Source organism: Chiloscyllium punctatum, chromosome 3, assembly GCF_047496795.1.
Source record: "Chiloscyllium punctatum isolate Juve2018m chromosome 3, sChiPun1.3, whole genome shotgun sequence".
Taxonomy (NCBI): domain Eukaryota; kingdom Metazoa; phylum Chordata; class Chondrichthyes; order Orectolobiformes; family Hemiscylliidae; genus Chiloscyllium; species Chiloscyllium punctatum.
The window spans coordinates 136,672,057-136,694,686 of NC_092741.1; the positions used below are offsets into that span (position 1 = coordinate 136,672,057).

The following is a 22,630-nucleotide window of genomic DNA, read 5'->3' on the forward strand; positions in this document are numbered from 1 at the left end:
ATTGTGAATCGTCTGATGGGATGGTATTAGCTGCTTTAGATTTGTCCTGCTTTTTATGTACAGGACATAGCTGGGCAATTTGTCACATCATTGGGAAAATGCCATTGTTGTAACTGTACTGGAACAACTTGCCAAAGGGAGCAGCAAGTTGTGCAGATGTCTTCAGTGCTATTCCTGAAATGTTTTCAGAGTCCATAGCCTTTGCACAATCCAATACATCTTAACTGCTGCTTGATATCATGTGGAGTGAATTGAATTGGCTGAAGACTGGCATCAGTGATGCTGGAGACTACTGTAGGAGGCAGAGATGGATCATCGACTTCGCGTTTCTGGGTGAAGATTGCTGCAAATCCTTCAGCTGTATATTTTGCACTGATGTGTTGGGCTCCTCCATCATTGAGGGTGGAAGGATTTGTGAAAGCACTTCTTCTGGTGAGTTGTTTAATTGTCTACCACCATTCATGACTGGATGTGGCAGGACTGTAAAGTTTGGATCTCATCCATTGGTTGTGGGATAACTTAGCTCTGCCATTACTTAGCTCCTGTCACTGGTTGCTTACACTATTTGGTACACAAGTAGTCCTGTTTGGTAACTTCACCAGGTTGACACGTCATTTGTAGGTATACTGGTGCTGCTCCTGACATACTTTCCTGCATTTTTCATTGAGCCAGGATTGATTGTATGGCTAGATGGTAATGATTGAGTGGGGGATATGCCAGGCCATAAAGTTGCAGGTTGTGTTGGAGTACAATGCTGTTGATGGCCCATACCACCTCATGGATGCCCAGTCTTGCATTACTCGATCTATTTGAAGTTTGTCCCACTAGCATGGTGGTAATGCCACACAACATGATGCAGAATATTCCCAATGTGAAAGTGGGACTTCACCTCTGCAAGGATTGGATGGTGATCACTCTTAACGATACTATTATGTACAGATGTATCTGCAGTCAGCAGATTGGTAAGGGTGAGGTCAAGTATTTTTCTTCCTTTTCATGGTTCCTTCTTCACTTGACACAGTCCTAGTCTAGCAGCTGTGTCCTTTAGGACCCAACAAGCTCAATTAGTAGTGCTATAGGGAGAGGCTGAACAGGCTGTGGCTGTTTTCCCTGGAGCATCGGAGGCTGAGGGGTGACCTTATAGAGGTTTTAAAAAATTATGAGGGGCATAGATAGGATAAATAGACAAAGTCTTTTCCCTGGGGTGGGCGAGACCAGAACTAGAGGGCAAAGGTTTAGGGTGAGACCGGAAAGATATAAAAGGGACCTACAGGGCAACTTCTTCACGCAGAGGGTGGTACGTGTATGGAATGAGCTGCCAGAGGATGTGGTCGAGGCTGGTACAACTGCAACATTTAAGAGGCATTTGGATGGGTATGTGAGTAGGAAGAGTTTGGAGGGATATGGGCCGGGTGCTGGCAGGTGGGACTAGATTGGCTTGGGATATCTGGTCAGCATGGACAGGTTGGACCGAAGGGTCTGTTTGTATGCTGTACATCTCAATGACTACTGCTGAGCTACTTTAATGATGGACATTGAAATTCCCCAATCAAAGTACATTTTGCATTCTTGCCACCCTCACTGCTTCCTCCAAGTGGTGTTCAACATGAAGGAGTAAAGATTTACAAGGATGTTGCCAAGGTTAGTGGATTTGAGCTACAGGGAGAGGTTGAATAGGCTGGGCCTGTTTTCCCTGGAGCGCCTGAGGCTGAGCAGTGACCTTATAGAGGTTTATAAAATCATGAGGGTCATGGATAGGATAATTAGACAGTCTTTTCCCTGGCATGGGGGAATCCAAAACTAGAGGGCATAGGTTTAGGGTGAGAGGGGAAACATATAAAAGAGACTTAAGGGGCAACTTTTTCGCGTAGAGGGTGGTACATGTTTGAATGAGCTGCCAGAGGAAGTGGTGGAGGATGGTACAATTGCAACATTTAAAAGGCATCTAGATAGGTGTATGAATAGGAAGGGTTTGGGGGGGGATATAGGCCAGGTGCTGGCAGTTGGGACTGGATTGGGTTGGGATATTTGGGTCAGCATGGATGAGTTGGACTGAAGGGTCTGTTTCCATGCTGTACGTCTCTAAGACTCTGATTCATCAGCCAGATGGAGCCATAATCCTGCAGTAAACACCAGGTGGTTTCCTTGTCCATGTTTAATCTATGGTGATGAGACTTCATGAGGTCCAGAATCAATGTTGAGGACTCTCAGGGAAACTCCCTCTCAACTGTGTACTGCTGTGTTATTACTGCTGCTGAGTCTGTCCTGCCATTGGGACTGAACATGTCCATGGATAGTGACAGTGGTGTCTGGGACATTGTCTGTAAGCTATGACTGTGTCAGGATGTTGTTGAACTTGTCTGTGAGACAGCTCTGAAAATGTTTTGCTGGAAAAGCGCAGCAGGTCAGGCAGCATCCAAGGAGCAGGAGAATCGACGTTTCGGGCATGAGCCCTTCCATCGATTCTCCTGCTCCTTGGATGCTGCCTGACCTGCTGCGCTTTTCCAGCAACACATTTTCAGCTCTGACCTCCAGCATCTGCAGTCCTCACTTTCTCCTGTGAGACAGCTCTCCCATTTTTGGCACTCGTCCCCAGATGTTTGTAAGGAGGACTTTGCAGGGTTGACAAGACTTTTTTTGCTGTTGTCATTTCCAGTATTGGTCAAATAGTCCATCAGGTTTCATTTCTTTGAGACCTTGTAGTAATTGATACAACTGAGTGGCTTGCCAGGCCATTTCAGAGAACAGTTTAGTATCAACACTTTGCTGTGGCTCTGGAGTCACATGTCGGCCATACCAAGTCAGGATGACAGATTTCTTTCTCTGAAGGGCATTAGAAAGCCAGATGGGTTTTTCCCGACAATCAGCAATGGTTTCATGGTCATCAGTTTCCTAATTCCAGAACTTTTTATTGAATTCAAATTGCATAATTTGCTATGGTGGGATTCAACTGAATTAGTAGTCAAGCAATAATATCACCAGACCATTACCTCCCAAATGTCACCTCGGTTAGCTGATTTTAGGATGGGGGTTAAGGACTTGTGTTTTAAGAAATACCTTAAGAGCAGAAAATGACTGGTATTAGGAGGGAATGGGAGAGCTTTGGGGTCCAGGCAGCTGAAAGCGCATCTGCCATTGAAGTGGTAAGAAACCAGGATTGGAGGAATACTTAGGGTTTGGGGATGGTTAGAGAAAATGAAGGGCAAAGTCACAAAAACTAAAAAGAATCCGAATGTTGAGATCAAGGTCAACGGGAAGCCAGTGGAGCTGATTTTGGTGAGATGTTGGAGTGCATGAGATTTTCAGTTGGTGTAGAACCTCTGGAACTGGAGGGAAAACGTTGTTCGTTGTGTGAAATAAAAGTTGAGGTTCAATCTTTCTCATAGGAATCATATTTCATTTGGCTAATCATGACATATCCCTAGCCTGCTTACGGTCTTGTCTTCTGCCGCAGACAGGTGGTGAACACAAGAAACACTGGAGGCTGAAGGTTTTGTAATTTGGAATGAATCTCTCTGGAAATGTGAAGTTACATAATGTCTCTTTAAACATTATTTGTTAGGTTTTACTAGTCTTAAAAATAGCTTCCTAATGTTTTGAAAATGCAGTACTCTAACTTGTACACAAGCTATTTAGCAAAATTTAGCTCCTGTTTAGATTGTGCAAAATTATGTCCAGGGGGGTTACTGATATAAATTTCAAACACAGAGCATTTCATATTTCCAGGAGCAGTAGTAGTAAATGCCCTTTTGTGACACTTCTTTTGAGGTTGTTTTTAAAGCAAAGCAGTGTAAGGGATGAAATGAAACACACCACAACTTCTGTACATGGGAAGTCTGACTAAAGTACCTGTGCAGCGAAGACCAATCTGTTGAACAATCCTTGAAAAAAGGACTTGTATTATTTTGTTACAGATCCTGTTTTCAGTAGTCAATGTCACGTGCATTGCAGTACCTATCACAGTGGTTAAGAAAATGCAACCAAACCCAGTTCTTAAATCTGTTATTCTTATTTAGCAAATAATCTATGCTTTACAGACGTAAGCAGACATCACTATAATTCCTTTATGAAAAGGAAGACTTTGATTTAATTTGTGCCTTAAATTTCCCAAAATTCTGAGCTTCATATACAATGAGTAATGTTGATGTGCAGTAACTACCATACAGTAGATATGGCAGCCAGTACATGTAGTGATTTGACCATCTGAAATGTATACTGCACTATATTATTGACAATTCCTAGTGTAACAGCAAATCTATTTGATATAAAGAACAGAAAAAATTTCAGTATCTAATTTATTACGAGCAATTTATTTAATTTTGTATGAAAAATGAAACAAATTGTCAATATTCAGACTTTGATATTAAAGTGTACCCAAGTTTAGATGCGTTGTAAAGGTGTTGATGTGCCCCTTGTTTAAGTAACAGGTTTTTTTTTAGAAACTTCATTGTTTTTTGTAATTCAAGAATACTGTTGTATGCCCTCCTCATAAGTGACACCTAAAGACCAAATTGAAGTTTGTGCATGAGACTTGGGGGTTTGTTGTTTTTCTTGTTCAAGTTACTTGTCAGCTACACCAGATAGAAAATGTATGCAATACTTAAGTATTGTTTTTGGCAAGCCGATTAATCAATGGAAATGTGACTGAAAAGGTGGGAGTTGTACTCTGCAGCAAGTCACTGAAGAAATGTGTGGAGTTTTAAAGAATAGAATGATCCTAGTGCAATGACACATTGATTTATTTCCAATACAAAGGTTGCTATTTGACCTTGTTCTGTCTGATTCATGTGTAACTTAAAGGTAATTTTAACTTGATGCATAATTGTTGTCTTCAGATTTAATTTTAACTTCATGCATAATTATCTTCAAGTTTAATTTTAATGTTCTTTCAATTTTTTTTCTTTCTGCCTATCATCGCACTTATTGTTTGTTGCGCAAGATGGAAGGCGTGATATAAAGTTACAGAAGAATAAGCTACTTTTGACTGATGTATGAATTTTCTGTTCTTTGTCTTCAAATGTTGCTATGTTGAGACAGGACCAAGAATTCTGCTTTTGAAGATAAATGTTGGAGGATTGGTTCAAGACAGGGTTAGCTCTTTAGTGAAGCCAAGTAATGAAATGGAAGTATTGGGTGAGATTAAAAGTGAATAGAAATAAAATAAGGTGGCAGCACCACGAAGCAATTAAATTGGGTGGACCTTTCAATTCAGGTTAATGCTGGAACAATCTTTGGCCTGGATTGAGGTATCCCTTTGTAGAGGTGAAGTGAAAATCTGGAATAAAACCAGACAATATTGCAAATACCTGGGTGAGACAACATCTGCTGAGAGGCATACATTATTTCTAATGAACGGCCTGTGACCTAAAACATCGCCCAGATATTCCATTGTCAAACAGTTGTTTTTGTGTCAGATGGGAGCCACACACGGACCCTGCAGCATTCTGGTTGTAGTAGGTTCCCAAGAAATTTAATTTTCTGTTAGACTACTATCTATGCCTGTAACACTTCAAAAATCAGAGAGTTTAGGTGGTTCTATGAAATTAAGCAAAATGTTACTCAGGAAATGTTAGACTATTAAATTGCTCATCTAACTCCTGAGTATCTATTCAACAGTCCACAAATTGAGCTCACCACCCAATCATGTGCGCACATACCCACAGGTGCTGACCCAGTAAACCAGGGGATGATCATCTGCACATCATTGACACGACCCATTGACTCCAAATCACCCCCATTGCCATACCTGAAGACCCATCCCTGTCCCGTCCTGGCACACTGATTTCTTCTTTCCTGAGCATTGCATTATACAGCTTTCCATCTTTGCATCCTGTCACCCCACCCAGCTGTCACCCAACTTAACTGGCACCCTGACCCATACTCATCTGGCACTTTTTTCAGCTGCCGTCCTACTTAGTTGGCACCTAACCATCGAGCAGCCTACCTTTTCCAGCTTACCCTAAGGTCTCACTTACCTCATGCACTGATGGTTTTACAGCAGCTGTCAGTGTGTCTGTCAGGAGCTTTACATTTGACAAGAGGGCAGCTGACTGCTGTGGAAAGGGCATTGCCTTGTGTTGCCACACAGACAGCTGAACCAAATCAACCTTTCTACCTATATATATTCACAAAATAGTAAAATTAAGATCTTCAAAATTGACCACAGTGGTTCCTGACCAAACATTTGTGTAATTAATCCCACATTTTGCAAATAATCAATTCCAGACACTATTTTGTATCTTAGCAATGTATTAACAATGTGATAACTTTAGCAGAGCAAAAATTAAGCAACAAAGTAATCTAATTAGTCTGTGCTTTAAACCCAGTAGCCATTGTTTTCATGCCTCATTCACACAAAGGAAAGACAAACAAGTACATTTAAAGGATAAGTGAAAGAAGATAACAAAATTGGCCAGATTACATAAGCGGTTTTCACAATGCATTGTTTCCTGGCATAGATGATTGTTTCTTAGTTTCCTGAAGATATTGATCAAATTCACCATTTCATATTTAGTTTTCTATTCTGTGACTTTCCAAGAGCTGTTCCTGGGGGATTGAATTGGAGGTGCCGGTGTTGGGCTAGGGTGGTAAATTAAAAATCATATGACGCCAGGTTATAGTCCAACAGGTTTAGTTGGATATAAAAGCTTTCGGAGCACAGCTGCTTCCTCAGGTAACTAGTGGAGTAAAATCCTGGACAGAGAATTTATAGTAAAATGTAGATTCCTGTTCAATATATTGCATCAGTGTATGACACTATGATCTTGTACTTCCAATTAAATCTGTTGGACGAAAACCTCGTGTGATTTTTAACATGGGAGATAAAGCAGAGAGCCCACCAGATCTTTGTGCTGTAGCCGCAACAATCAATTCCTCTTTAACAGAAAACGCAGTCCAAAACTCAGTTTAAATTTTGACCACACCACAATAGACTGACCAACTCCTCCATGAGGTCCTGGTTACCATTCAACAAGTGTTTAAGCATAAGGTCTTTTCTGGATTTGCTGGAACCAATTCCCAGGTATAGACCTGGTTAATAGCCACCTTCTGTGTGTTTAAGTATAACGCTCTTCCCTGGTGACTAAATGTCTACAGAAACCTTTGATCAGTGGCCAACCTGCTATTAATTTCCAGATCTGGCATCCTAAATATCAGTTTGTTTTGGTCTGTTTTCTTCGTGATGCAAGCTGTTATGCACTGTCCAAAAGCCATCTTTAGATTACAGTTCCTAGTTCACCAACACCAAACCAAATTTTTTTTAAAAATGATGAAAAAAAAAATCAGTGGGGGCTTTAACACTTCATTTGACAGTTCTGTGCTATAAAAGAACTGTCAGAATAGAAGTACAGCTACATATTTTTAAGGAGCCCTGTGTAGAATCTCCTGTCCAAGATGTGGAACTCCTCTCCTTTTGTGGAGAAGGAGGACTACATTGGCACTCTGTTTGAGATTGTTACTTACTGGAAAATCCAGCCATAGGGTTGCTTTGGAGGGCAGCTAGTGGTGACTGTAGATGGACCACAACTGTCCTTGGCACCTCTGAATCCAAAGAGAGGAAACCAACCAGTATCCCTATTATTTAACAGGGCTCAACAGATCAATGATATAATGTTGCCTGAATGTTAGGAAGAGTTGTGATAGCCATCAAAAAAGATTGCCTCTTGAAGAACACTGGGAGAAATGGGATTGGAATAAAATCAGAAACTGAAGAAAGCTAAAATGGGGGAAGTTGGAATTCAGAATTCTGACTCACTGTATAAATAGGTGAGTAATGAGGCAAACATGTAATCCGAGTAAGTAATGCAATACTGTAGCTACCCTTAAGGCTACAGTTGTATCAATACACGATGGGCAAGCTGTGAAAGTTTAATTATTTATCAATGTCATTCATGTCAATATTAAGAGTGTGACCAAAGGATGTAATTTGGTTCTGCACACTGGTGTTGTATGGGTTTATGTTATCCATTCCCAATTCACTTTTACAATATATTCTGAAATATAATACTTAACCAATTAGCAATAGAATTTAAAAACAAAATAAGTTATTTTCATGAAATGAATCAAGTCGCAAAATTTAAATCACTTTTATTCTGGCTCTGATGACTCTGCAGACAACCTGATGGCAACCGAGTGATTTTTAAAGGAAATTTTACATGGACTGCACAGAAGACAACATTGCCATTATAAATCTGTTTGTTGATCTATTGTTCTTTTGCAGGAAAGAAACATGGATTTCCCCCCCCCCCCCCCCACTTAGATGTAATAATGGTAAATTAATCGTGAATTAATATCATCCATTGACTGCTTCAACTAGCTAGTGTTTCAATGATAACAGCAACAAAAAGCAATTATTTGTGTGCCATATCTTCATGAGATGCTCCTGTTCTTGCAGCTTCTATGCAGTTGTGGAGGTCACGTCTGGGGCGTGTGATGTACTCCATGGCAAACTGCCTGCTGATGATGAAGGTACGTGGGTGGCTGTGAGCTGCAGAATTACCGTATGTACCTTATAATCTGAGCACTACTATTGACAGTGCAACCGTTTAATCAATTCCTGTCAGTGTAAATTGTAGGAGGTAAAAGAACTGGGGATGTATAGTGACTTGAAACCATACTCTCAGGATGAAGTCAGGATCTGTTTTCATGCATAAATATCTTGTTTTGAAATATGCATGTTTTAAAATGAGAAAACGCATGGACCCAATATTCAGCACCACAATAGATGATCGATGATGACTGATCCAGAGTCAATTGTGAGAAGTATGTTGCCTGACCAAATGCGTAATTGTTTGACCATTATAGTCGTCTTATTTACTGAAAGAATTAAATATTTTGGAGGTCGGGGCCCATGGGAAGGATATGGTAACACTTGCTGTTCAGATCATTTTTAAAGCCTTGGTTGAATTACAATGTCTAGACTCCTTGGATGTATTTCAGTTTTAATTAATGAGGTTCTTTGTTTTTAGCTATACATAAGATATAAATGTTTATGGGATGCTATCGAATATTTTAAAGATAACGGAAGAATAACAAAACATTTTATTTGTAAAACTAGATAAGCAAACATTGCTGACTAATTAGGTTTAGGGAAATAAAATCAATCTACTTTAGCACAGAAGAGATGGTTTCTCAGAACCCAGCAGTCCAATTATGCAGTTGAAAGGGCATGTTTTCTAAAGTGCCTCTTTGCCAGATTTCAGGTTTTCATATTAGAAATGCTACGAATGTGTACTGTGTCAGGCCACCCAGCTGTGGTATTCAGCATGAGAAATCAGTGGAGGTTTATATAGGTCAGTTTATTATGATGCAGAACATCGCCCTCTGCTGTTTATAAAGCATTACAACTCTCATTGTCGCAATGAATTCATTTGGACTTTGTTTTAATATGTTTCCCAAGAGCAGTTACTGCAGAGTGATCTGTGAGAATGATTCATGATGTCCACCTGTTTTTTTTTCCCCATGAAACTCCAGCCCCTATTTGGAAGTCAGCACAGTTAGAGATCAAGACCAGATCTGTTAACTGAGTTTCATCCTACATAATACGAGGCATAGGAGAATATTTACTCCATGCATTTTTAGGAGATTCTGTATCTGTCTGACTTTAGTAAAGTGAATTGGGAGAAACTTAGTAATCACAAAGGAACACTTTTTTGATATCATGACATGAACACAAATGAACAGGACAATGGCAGCTGACTGGCTGCATCAGAAAAACTTTGTGCCTAAATTTTAATGTTATAAATTTGTTTGGAGGCTAAAAAGCAACAGTTTAAGTCTTGATTAACAGGTATAAACACCTTTATGATGTTGGGCTAACTTCTGAAACTTTGTAGGTGAATAATGGTAATGGAAATACTATTAATTGTATATATGTTCTTTCTGTAGTTTTGTCCATAGATTGCGGTCATAATGGCCACCGCTGAAGCGGACATATCTGGAAAGGTTTTCATGCAATATGAAGCTTTGTTATTCATTTATCTTGATTCAGCTTATTATGCAAGTAATGTGATAATATTCAATTGGAAGGTCAGAGTTTATATAAGCTTGTGGTGTCAACTAATCTTGGTCAGGATAGGACATTGACAGAGTTATCACAATTGTCTCTACACTTGTAATTCCTAAGTGGTTGAATAACCTAGTGAAACTTGTGGAGATTTGTATGCAAAGAATGGCTACTTAGATTACTGGTCTTGTGACTCTGGAATTGTGCATTATCAAGATGTTGAAACTTTTAGATGCAGACAGTTAATGTGATTATTGGCAGAGAAGAAATTATAGCTTATCAGTCAAACCTAATCAAAGCAGTGCATCTGGTAATGCTAAAGGTCTTTGAGACACATTATACCGCCCCTATGCTAGTTAGTTTGAGATTAACTTAATCCCTAAAGAACTATCAGGATGAATAGTTCTGAGAAAACTGGAGTCAGAGTTGGGATGAAAAGTCTCTGTTTTGAGGTGACACTGGATAGGCTGGGTTTGTTTTCTTTGGAATAGAGGAGGCTAAGGAGAGATCTGATTGACATATACAAAATTGAGAGGCATTGTCAAGTAATCTTTTTCCCACAACAGACATGTCTAAGACCAGACGTGAGGACCAGATGGTTTAGAGGAGATCTGAGACAAACATGTTCACCCAGAGGGTGGTAGATTTATGGAACATGCTGCCTGAGAGGATGGTGAGGCAGACACTCTTGCAACATTTTAAGAAGTAGCTGGATAAATACTTAAAATGACAGGCCATTTTAAATGGTTAAAATCATAGCTAGCACAGAGGAAGATGATTGTAGCTATTGACACCAATAGCCTGGTTCATTTCCAGCACTGGCTGAAGTTACCATGAAGGGCTCTCTTTATAAGCCTCTCCCCTTGCTTGAGGTGACTCTTGGGCTAAGACAACATTAGTCATTGCACACTAATGTGGTCCAGGTGCCGGCTTTATCATTACAAGAATAAGATTCAAAAATATTTCATTGGCTGTGAAGAACTTTGGGGCATTGTGGCATGGGAAAATCAAAGTAAATATAATTAATGCTGTTTATGGTTGTAATTTATGCATATCTATAAGCAGTTTATTCAACTACATAAGTATGTGATCATGTTGGGTGGTAGGATTGGTTTCAGGCAACATAACCAAATTAGGAATATTTCATGGAGGCATCTTAAAGGTGATAGTGGTTGGGTACATCATTGCATAACAATACACTGTGCATGAAACTTTGATCACAAAGTATCCATAATGTAGATTATGGCACTATGAATTATAATGTGATTGAATTTAAGATTATTTTACCACAAGTGTGTATTCACCAGAGCAGCGCATATAATTTCAGGAATGTAAGTTTCAGAGGTATAACGACTTGTGATATTCGACTGAGCAAGCTCCTTTTTGAGGCAAAAATTGAAATATTTTGTTTGCAAATTTTAATTTGGACATGTAATCCCCAAAGTATCTGGATTAAGCAATTAAATTGCAAATAAAAAGGAAAAGAAAAGTGGTGTTCAACCAGAAAGAACAAGTGGGAGTGTAATCTTTAAGTAGAATACATTACATAGGTTAAATGTAATGTTGGGTCTGAAGACAGCCCTTGTGAACAAAGCAAAGGACCATAGAATTTGCAGCACAGAAGGAAGAAATTGAGCCAAAGTACACCTACTGACCTTCATTGGAAGCTGTATACTCTGATCTCAATCTATCATCCATGTTTTTCTTCATATCTTTGATTTCCATACACTTCAAGCAATACCCTTATTAAAGGATGTTATGTGTATGTTCCTAACCATTTGTTTCAATTATTCCATGTCTAATAACCTGCATATGTAGAACTTTTGGCTTCCCACGTCATTTTCTAGTGATGAAATATTGAGTCAAGACCTCCTCTATCCTCTTGGTAGGCAAAGCTATCCTGCACTACATTGAGTAGTTCACATTATAAAAGCTTTAAACAGAAGCCACTATTCAATCTTCCCATTAATTTTGAAACTAGGTATTTAATTTCAGCTAGTTTCCACAATTACCTTTTGTCTTGTACTGCACCGATTTCCTCTTCAAATATGGTGTTTCTCAGTTCTGTTTCTACCTATCAACTTTCTCATTGTCTTTCCTTTTCTCCCATATTCCTAAAGGTGCTCACTACTTCTGGGCATAATTCTGTGGTCACACTCCTGCACCATGCACAAATGGTCCTTTGTCTCATAAATATTGTTCATGCAAGGCTAGTTCAGGCTATTCTTTCAGTAAATTAAAATGGGTTCCTTTTCGCCATTTATTGCAGTTACGAAGAGATTAAAGTTGATATATTGTATTTATGATGTTAAACTGCACAAGTTGTTAACTTTTTTTTCCCCCCTTCTATATCAGGATTATGTACTTGCAATTGAAATGTACCACTCAGTCATCCAGTACCAACCTGAACAAGAGCCTCAGCTTCTAAGTGGCATAGGAAGGCTACTTTTGCAGGTATGGTCAATGGAAGAAGTCACAATTGTTTTTATCCTATAGCCTTGTTCATTGAAGCAATAACTTAGGGAATTTTGTAACACACTAATTGATATTCTGTGCCTAATACAGGGAAGTTGAGAACTATACCTTCTGAAATTTTTTTTTTTATTAATGTTCCCGAACAATGTAGTGACAGTCAGCTCTAAAATAGTTGAGAAAAGATTGCTGTAAAACAGCATGTAGGTTAAAACATAAAAGCTAAGTTTAATTGCAATTGTTTGAATTATATAATTCTAGAAGGAAAAAAATCAAATGTGCTCAAAAAATACATGCCAAGTATATGACAATTCACTGACAGTGTAAGAAATACTACAAAGGCAGGCATGAATTAATTAATAATCTAACTGCACTTGCTGCCACTGAATAAATTCATGCACCAGCAGACAGCAGCAAATCAATAAATTAATACAGAAGCATGTAAATTTTACAACTCCATCTGTGCACTTGTTAACCTACATTTTGTTTTGATCCCTGCTTTTGGGCAGAACAGAGAAGAGTGAAAGTGAGGTGAATATCAGGTGGTTTATGCAGGCAATAGTAATGCAATTAGGGTGTGAGGTAAAGACGTGATGAGAGCTATTTTTGGATGTCAAATTGGGACCAATAGACTAAATGATTTGAGCAAGGTGACCGAGCAATTTTCAGTAGCATAGAAAGTGGAGTTTAAGGTAAATGTCTGTTTAGTTCTCTATAGGAAAGCTTGGAAGGTAGACGATAATGAAAGATGGCAAAAGAGGCCCATTTTAAAAACAAAAGTCACTGAGGTAGAGAATGAAGATCAAGGGAAAAAGTAGATAAACTGGAAAGATGAAAGGAGACCAGAGCAGGCTGGAGCTTAAATTGATGACAGCAACCTTGTTTTGTTATTGTAAAGTTATAGAACTATCTCTCTCTCTCTCTCTCCCTCTCTCTCTCTCTCTCTCTCTCTCTCCCTCTCTCTCTCTCTCTCTCTCCTCTGCTAGTGTCATTCATTCTCTGCATATTTGATCTTGGAGTCTGTACATATCTCTATAATAATGTAATTCCCAAACTTTCCTGTATATTTTTACCCCATGTCAATTTCTCACATTCTATTCCAAATGAAAAAGAAGCGAACAAATTGCTGGTAATACTCAGCAGGTCAGGCAGCATATATAAACAGACACCAAGTTAACATTTCAGATAGAGATAAACCTTTCATTAGAACAATCCAACTGTGTTGATTTCCCTTGATTTTTGACCTTTTAATCCCTCTGGGCTTATTCTTCTCCACCCATTTCTTTTTGAAAATGTAGATGAAACTGTATTTTCTCCAACCTTTAATGTTAGCCTGCTCCCTGTCCCTTTTTTTTTTATATAGTGGTATTATCTCCTATGCAATTCTTTTCCGATTTCTGTTCTCTTTTGTCTCATAGCCTGATGTTCCTCTCTGTGCTGATCTTGATGGTAATGTGTTATCCCTTCTCTTTCACTGTTTGGTGTTACTTTTATTCATTTCTCTCTTTCACCCTCCCCATACTGACATCTACAGAGGAACCTTAATTATCTGAATGACATAGGCAGGGAGTATTTTGTTTGGATAATCAAATGCCAGAAAACAGTTTAGCCAAGCATGGGAACCTTGCGATCTTGTTTGAATAATCCGAAAATCGGTTTGTCACATACCAGATAATCGAGGTTCCTCTGTATCTCTCACCTCTTCTCAACCAGTGCCATTTTTGGATTAATGTCTATCTGTCTCATATTTCCAGGGTCTGGTCACAATAGTGAACAGGCCTAGCAGGAAACTGTAGGTCACTGACAGAAATCTATATAAATGACTTGGATGCAGGGAGAGAAAGTAAGGTCATTACATTTGCAGAGAAGACAAACATGAGTCAAATTGTTAGTGAAGGAGCATGGAGTTTACATAGAGGTTTGGATCGGGTAAGAGACGACAAAATATTACCAACTGGAATATAATCTGGGGAAAATGTGAAGTAATCCCGATTGACAGATGAGAAAAGCACTATATTTAAGTTGTAAATCAATCTTGGTACAAAGGGGTCTGTGTGTTCTGGTGCATGAATCATTAAGGATTAGTATCCACGTACAACTAATGAAGAAAGAGGCACAAGGATTGTTATTGTTTGTTACAAGGGCAATAGAAAATTAAAGTAAGGATGCTTTGTTACAGTTGTTAAAAATCACACAACACCAGGTTATAGTCCAACAGGTTTAATTGGAAGCACACTAGCTTTCGGAGCGACGCTCCTTCATCAGGTGATTGTGGAGGGCTCGATCGTAACACCAAATTTATAGCAAAAATTTGCAGTGTGATGTAACTGAAATTATACATTGAAAAATTGATTGTCTGTTAAGCCTTTCATCTGTTAGAATACAGTGATAGTTTCACTTCTTTCATGTGTAAATCACAAAACCCTTTTTTTTAAGTTGCATTCTCGGGTTAGCTGTTAGCAATGGTGATCGCTAGACAATATGTTGAAGGTGTTAGCCCCCTGTGTTCTCTGTCTAAGACCTGATGTTTAGATTGATTCTAATCTAAAAATTCAGATAACAGAGTTTTACATAAATTCATGCAGTTTTTGAGCTCTGGACTCTGTTATCTGAATTTTTAGATTAGAATCAATCTAAACATCAGGTCATAGACAGAGAACACAGGGGGCTAACACCTTCAACATATTGTCTAGCGATCACCATTGCTAACAGCTAACCCGAGAATGCAACTTAAAAAAAAGGGTTTTGTGATTTACACATGAAAGAAGTGAAACTATCACTGTATTCTAACAGGTGAAAGGCTTAACAGACAATCAATTTTTCAATGTATAATTTCAGTTACATCACACTGCAAATTTTTGCTATAAATTCTGTGTTACGATCGAGCCCTCCACAATCACCTGATGAAGGAGCGTCGCTCCGAAAGCTACTGCGCTTCCAATTAAACCTGTTGGACTATAACCTGGTGTGGTGTGATTTTTAACTTTGTACACCCTAGTCCAACACCGGCATCTCCAAATCATTGTTACAGTTGTATAGGGTGTTGATGAGACCACATCTAGAGTACTGTTCGCCTATTTTTTATTAGATTACTTACAGTATGGAAACAGGCCCTTCAGCCTAACAAGTCCACACTGACCCACCAAAGTGCACCCATCCAGACTCATTCCCCTACATTTACCCCTAACCTAACACTACAATTTCGCGTGGCCAATTCACCTAACCTGCACATTTTTGAACTGTGGGAGGAAACCGGAGCACCAGGAGGAAACCCACGCAGACACAGGGAGAATGTGCAAACTCCACAGTCAGTCGCCTGAGGTGGGAATTGAACCTGGGTCTCTGGCTCTGTGAGGCAGCAGTGCTAACCACTGTGCCACTGTAGAAAGGGTACAATGCCATTAGAAGCAGTTCAGCAAAAGTTCACTTAAGATAACACCATCATCCTTGGAATTAGTTATGAGAAATGTTTGGAAAGATTGTGCATGTATCTATTAGTGTTTAGAAGAAAGAAATGTGATCTTGAAATATCTAAGATCCTTGCGTGGACTTGACGAGCAGATGCTGAGAGGATGTACCCCTTTGTAGGAGAGACTGTGTAATTAAGTGGGTCTCATTTACTGCAGAGATGAGAATTCTTTTCTGTTGGGTGATAATTGCCCACTGGAATTTGTCTGGAGAGGGGAGCTGTCATGTAGCAGAAATAAATTCAAAGTAAAATCAAACAAATTCAGAGTAATTGTTCTTTAATTTTTTAACTGCCACTTCCTAAATGAATGTTGTGCCTTCTCAATCCTATGTCTATATAATGTGTCGGTGGAGCTGTTTATAAAAGGATTGTCATGTATCATTGAATCTTCCCAATCTTTGATAGATTGACTAGCCAGTATTGTTAGGTTGAAGCTTGGGCCTTCAGACAGTTTATTTAACAGCTAACAAGTAAATGGTAATCTGAGCAACATTTGGTACCATGGCCCAGAAATTCCTTGATTGACATTCTGCATTAGTCTACAGCTTACTCCATTTCAAATTATACAAACTGTGGTGAAGTGTGTTTTATTTCACTTTGCATTGGTTGGATGGAAAATAGGGTTTTTCCTGAGTCACAGGGCTATCTGGAGTATTTCTGATGCTGTTTTGGCTCAGGCAATATTTAGGTATTATTAATGGCTTCTATATTTGAGCATTAGACATCTTGCAGATGCTAATGTGAGAGTTAATACCTGTATAGGAGTCCCTCCTGCAGTTGTTTGATGTTTGAGCAGTATGTATCCCACTTAGGTTTTCTGATTCATTCTACAACATGGTTTCCCGGAATTTTTTATGGCGTGCTTCCAACACAGTGCCATGGATGCTTCGCTGCAACAGTGCACATCTCCCAGAAATTCTTGGATGGTGCAATTCCACAATTTGCAAACCTCACCTATTCTTTATAATGCATAAAAAAAAGCAGTGCTGGCTAGTTTGTCAACATTATTTAAATCTTGTGTGCTGAGGCCTCTGCTATGGAGTCAAGCTTTGGGACTACTGGCTTTGATCAATCGACATTGTGCAGGTAGACCAATAAAACTTGATAATTGGAAATCCCTAGTCACCAATCGGTCAAAAAAGCTTTCAGCCAATTATTGATTTTGTTTTTGTTCTTATAATTCTGGGGCATAGTTGTCAATCACAAATCAGCTTTGCTGTGTGCCAATTCAATTTTCAATTACAGCCCGTTAACTTTAACATGCTAAAACTCACCCTAATTCTACAGGTTTAGTTAATACTTGCAGATTTCTCTCGGACTAGATGGCAAACTGAATATATTGAGCAGGCTAGTCATTTTGTGAACTATGATATTTCAAGTCTTGTGTTGATATTCGTTAAATGTAATAAGTGCACTATGGCATTTTGATTCTCAATCACTTTAGAAGCGTCACACTATGGAACCCTCGCTAAGAGCAATTAATTTTTTTTTAATCAAATGGAACTAGCTAGTACCTCCAGGGCACTGAGCCACAATTGGAAAATTGAATGTGTAATTAGATCTTTGTTGGCTAGCACAGACACCATTGGTTGTATAGCTTCCTTCAACATCCACAAGACATAATAGCAAAGAGATTGCCAGAATTCCGTTGCTCCCAAGATGATGATAGTGTAAGATATTCAATTCATCCATGACAAGAGGCTTTTGCTTGCCATTTCCTTTTTATTCCATGGGATTGCTGATTCTCAAGATTAGAATGAAGAATCCCTCCTCCATTCTTGTGAGTTTGAAAGTGAACTTGGCTATTGGATTTTCTGCAACTTTTATTGATTGACCAATCTAGATCCAATACAGAGGAGACCAGCTGCTTCACATGATTGCTGCAAATCAGTCTCTGAACCTATGACTATTAAATACCTAGTTTAACTCCGATTCATTTGACCCCTTTCCCATCAAAATCTTTTCCTCCTGGGCCTGATGTGCCCTGCCAATAGACCCGGCACTCATGTCATCCTCAATATCCAACTCCCAGCAACTCATTCTGTGCTGGTACCTGACCTTGCCCTGTTGGGCCCAAGCCTCCCTGCACCGTCGCCGGATCCAATGGATCTCCGACCCGTGCCGAACCTTAGATTTCCCACTCACATACCCTGAGCTACCATAGACAAATCCGTCTGTGTCCTGGTACCCTACCCCCTCGCTTGCTTTATTTCTGCTTTTGCAGCTGTCTGTGCAATACTGGATTTTTAGATTCCAGAATATGAAGCTGAATGCTGTGAAAAAGGGGTGTGGTTTGCTTTCCCATGACTCTTCACCACCTCGAGGGACCTGTGTTTCTGAAGAAGCCTTAATCAGAATCTCCTGTCAGATATGCAGAGCTATTTTGTGGTGCAAAATAAAAGAGCAGAGCAACCGTCTATGCAAGAAAATCCAATCCTTCCATTTTAAACCAAGTTCTTTCTTTTTGCATTATATTTTTTACCTTTGTGAACCTGTTTTTTGCACCTTCATGAACCGTGTTGCGATGAAGCACCTTTTACTCTAAATTAAGCCAACCAAGCATGTACTGGTACATATTAAAAATATAGGCACTTTAGTTTTAAACTAAAATTAGTTTAAAAATAGTAAAAGTAATTTGTGAACTTATTTTTGATTTCTTTTTGTTTAAAATATAATTTTTTTTTCCCTGAAGAGATCACTTAAAACTATGAACATATACCTTAAATGTCTTGCATTTTCAGCAGCTGGGTTGATAAGAAACTGTTATGCCTAGAAGCATTCTTTTACCAACATGCTTCATCTTTGCAAGCACGCTGTATTCTGGTGCAGCTGTGAATACAAGAGTTATTGATCTCCATGTAGCAAGCTGTAACTAAATAATTTAGTGTTATTGCTTCTGCACAAAGCTAGGCTGCAGATTTATTGGATCAAAACAAAATTTTAAAAAGCCCCAAAACATTTCTACAATGCATCAGAGAAGCAAACACTGGCAAAAACACAATTATACTGGTATTTTTTTTAAAATGGTGTAGTGAGTTGGAATGCTCTTGATTCACCGCTGAGGTCTGGCTTTGAATGTACCCCTGAATAATGAAAATCAGCTCCCTGACAGCTGTAAAGTTTCTGAGCAGAAATGGTTTAGGAAGTTTGAGTTCAGTTCCACAGCACCAAACTGCCCATAATTCTGCACTAAACAGGCATTCATACACAGAGCAGCCATAGGAATGGCTGGTATGGGCAATAAAGAGATTGAGGTCACAAGCATACTTACGTTGCAGGAGAAAGTGAGGACTGCAGCTGCTGGAGATCAGAGCTGAAAATGTGTTCCTGGAAAAGCGCAGCAGGTCAGGCAGCATCCAAGGAGCAGGAGAATTGACGTTTCGGGCCTGAAGAAGGGCTCATGCCCGAAATGTCGATTCTCCTGCTCCTTGGATGCTGCCTGACCTGCTGCGCTTTTCCAGCAACACATTTTCATACTTACGGTGCACTATGGTACATATTTGGAACAAGTTCCATTGATTTCCTCCTATTCCCAGCTTTTTAAAAAAATTCTTGATTATTAATTTGTTGCAAGCAAGTGTCGGTTTCTTTAGAGCACGGGGCTGAAAGAGAAGTTCATAATTTTTCATTATCCTTTTACAGTAATATCTACTCATTACAAAAGGTTTTGGTGTTCTTAGGATTATGCTTATATAAGATGCATCATCATTAAGGCAACTGACAAAGCCATGAATTACAAAATGATGGTTCAGTAATGTCTTTACTCAATCTCCATGAGTATTTGAAAGAACATCAGCTCAGTTTCTTACTATTTTCACACCCTTCCACTGATAACCTCATGAAAGATATGGATAATTGATTGTCATTACTCTGCTTCACTACTTAATTGAGAGTTCATTTAAAATTTCCAACACTTCAGTTTTCTCACTGAGCTGGCTTAGACTGCTGAGTAACTGTGGAATTACAACAATTGAATTCATGAGTTCAAAATAACATTGAACCTCTACCCTCCTTAGGTAAAAGCCAATAAACCATTTCTCTGTTATTATGGATTAGGTATGTTTGTATGATGATGCACAAACGTGACGGTGACAAAGCAAATGGCAGAAAATTAGTTTAGGCGTTCACATCAGAAACCCAAGACTTGTTCAAATTTGGCCTCAAGCTTCTGCAGTATCACGCTAGTGAGTTGCACATGCCTCTCGAGACAGGGCAGTGGTTTGGGTCTATTCTAAGAAGCAGGTGAATGGTCAAGGTGAGAGAGTAGTCGGCAGGTCGGCATTAAATGGTAGGAGCAGGCAGTGGTGCTACGAATGTAGCCTGAGCACTTGAGCCCCTACTGGCTCCATGAAATGGAAGGTTTAAAAATTACCTTTTGCATTTGTAGCTTCCAGCAATCTCTTGAAGGGATGGCTGTGCTTATGGCCAACACCAATGCTAAGTAAAGAATAATATGTGCATGTGCAAAGTCGTGACATCACAGTATTTCTTTGGCTCTTTAAGTTGCCGGCAAGCAAGGAATATTGCATTAAAACGTTGATTTCATTATAAAACTGTTTGGATAGGGTATAGTAAATGTCTGCCATCTAGCAATGGGCAAGTTATTAATTAACCCATCAGTTTTGTGTTTTGGATAGTGCAGTACATAGGAAGATGGATATTTCGAGCCCTGTCAATTACTATCAATTTTTAACACCTGACCAAAGAATCAGATGTCGCCTGAAATATTACATTTCTTAATGTGATCAAGTTTCAGTTGACACCGTGGAAGTCATTTGCACAGTCCATTCCATGCTCTCGGCCACCAACCCTGCATTGGGCTGGTACGCTCTATTAAGAGCTCCTTTTTAAGTTACAGCGAAAAACATCTCAGTTTCTGACCAATTTCCAAGGCAAGGGTCCTTATTTTATCACTAGACCTCTCCTTTGAACAAGTAGAGAACCTATCTATTTAAGACAGCCAGCAGAGATACTTGAATATCATACAAATCATTACATTGTGGGGCATATTTTGGTTATCTGTGGACAGTTCACTGCCATTGAATTGGGAGAGCAGAATGATCAAAGAGGTAGCGGGGCTATTTTTCCATTATCATCTGATCAGTGGAATATTAAGGTCCACCAAAAGCAATTTTCAGCAGTCTTGTACATGCCCAATTTCAAGCAGGAAGCCATTTATATGTATAAACCAGTGTGGCAAAGTAGATGTGGATAGCTATTTGTACTGGGTAGTAAGTCACTGAACAGTCAAAACTTTTTAATCTCTCTGTATGTGTGTGTGTTTTGTGAATTAAATTGTGTACTTCAACAGTGTTCTACTTTGTGTTTAGATTGGTGACATCAAAACAGCTGAGCAATATTTTCAAGAAGTTGAGCAAATTTCTCCAAAGTTAGGAAATGAATTGCAGCAGAATGTAATCATTCAGATGAACAGGTAAGTCGTACAAGGTATACTTTCATCTATGTAGATTCAAGTTCACCCGACTGGGGTGGGGTGGGGGGGGGGGCATCATTTCATATTCCACACCCCTGTGTTAAGTATTTAGGACATGTGAAACAACTTCCTATACTTCAACAAGAGTTGCTGATGGCACAGTTCACCGGGTAAAAATCTACCTCTCGGGGAAAATGTACTGGCCTGGCTTTGGCAGTCAGTGGCGAATGAGTGGCTTGTATTATTCATTATTACTGCATCTGGCCCAGAACTTGTGTAGGCTAATTGTGTTGTCAGCCCTGGTTATCGGAAGTATGATACAGGAATTAGAGGTCGGTTAAATAAGTGAGGCAATTTTGAGTCTGCTGAACCAAGTGGATTGATGAATTTTTCCACATTATATAAACTAATCTCGCAAGTGAGTGTTCGATCCAATATAAAATTATGTACAGAAAACATCATAAAAGAGAAACAAGATGGTATTGTGAAAAATGAGACAAAACATGATTTTTATTTTGTTTTAAATGTGGAGGAATCTAATTAAAAGTTAATTTTCAGCACTACATAAGTTGTATGAGAGGAAATTATTCTAAGTACAAGCAGTCCCAGGTTGTGAATAGGTCCAGTTCTTGAGTTCATTTGCAAGTTGATTTGTATGCAAGTTGGAACACAATGCAGGGCAATGTAAAGTAGCCATTTGCAAGTACATGAAATGTTTGTATGTTAGATCTTGAAAATGCCATCCCAATATAGGATTGCACCAATAAGTGTGAGGAGTTGTAAGTCAGATCTTTGTAATTTAAGAATCCCCATACACAAGAGGAAAAAAGTGGATTGTTGAGCTATAATTCTGGCATTTTTAGTGGGCGAAAGCTGCAATTTCACATCCTTTATTCATTGAATATTAGATCAGAATCTTGACAGTATGAAAACAGGCCCTTTAGCCCAATAAGTCCACACCGACCCTCCAAAGAGTAATTCACCCTGATCAATTCCCCTACCCTATATTTACCCCTGACTAATGCACCTGACACTATGGGCAACTTAGCATGGCCAATTCACCTGGCCTGCACATCCTTGGACTGTGGGAGGAAACTGGAGCACCCAGAGGAAACTCACGTTGACACGGGGAGAATGTGCAAACTCCACATAGGCATTTGCCCGAGGCGGGAATCGAACCTAGGTCCCTGATGCCGTGAGGCAGCAGTGCTAACAGCTGAGCCACCATGCTGCCCCTGAAGGGTTTTTGAAG

The 22,630-nt window shown here is 39.3% G+C and overlaps 1 protein-coding gene across 4 annotated transcripts in view; it reads left to right on the top strand.

Annotated features, from left to right (window-relative positions):
• Positions 1 to 22,630, top strand: part of trappc12 (trafficking protein particle complex subunit 12) — a 69,993-nt gene that overhangs the window by 41,335 nt on the left and 6,028 nt on the right. For all 4 annotated transcript variants that reach the window (XM_072561027.1, XM_072561030.1, XM_072561029.1 and 1 more), the window contains 3 exons: positions 8,393 to 8,466; positions 12,359 to 12,457; positions 21,275 to 21,378. In XM_072561027.1, coding sequence (XP_072417128.1) covers positions 8,393 to 8,466; positions 12,359 to 12,457; positions 21,275 to 21,378 — 277 coding nt within the window. The remainder of the gene's footprint in view (positions 1 to 8,392; positions 8,467 to 12,358; positions 12,458 to 21,274; positions 21,379 to 22,630) is intronic.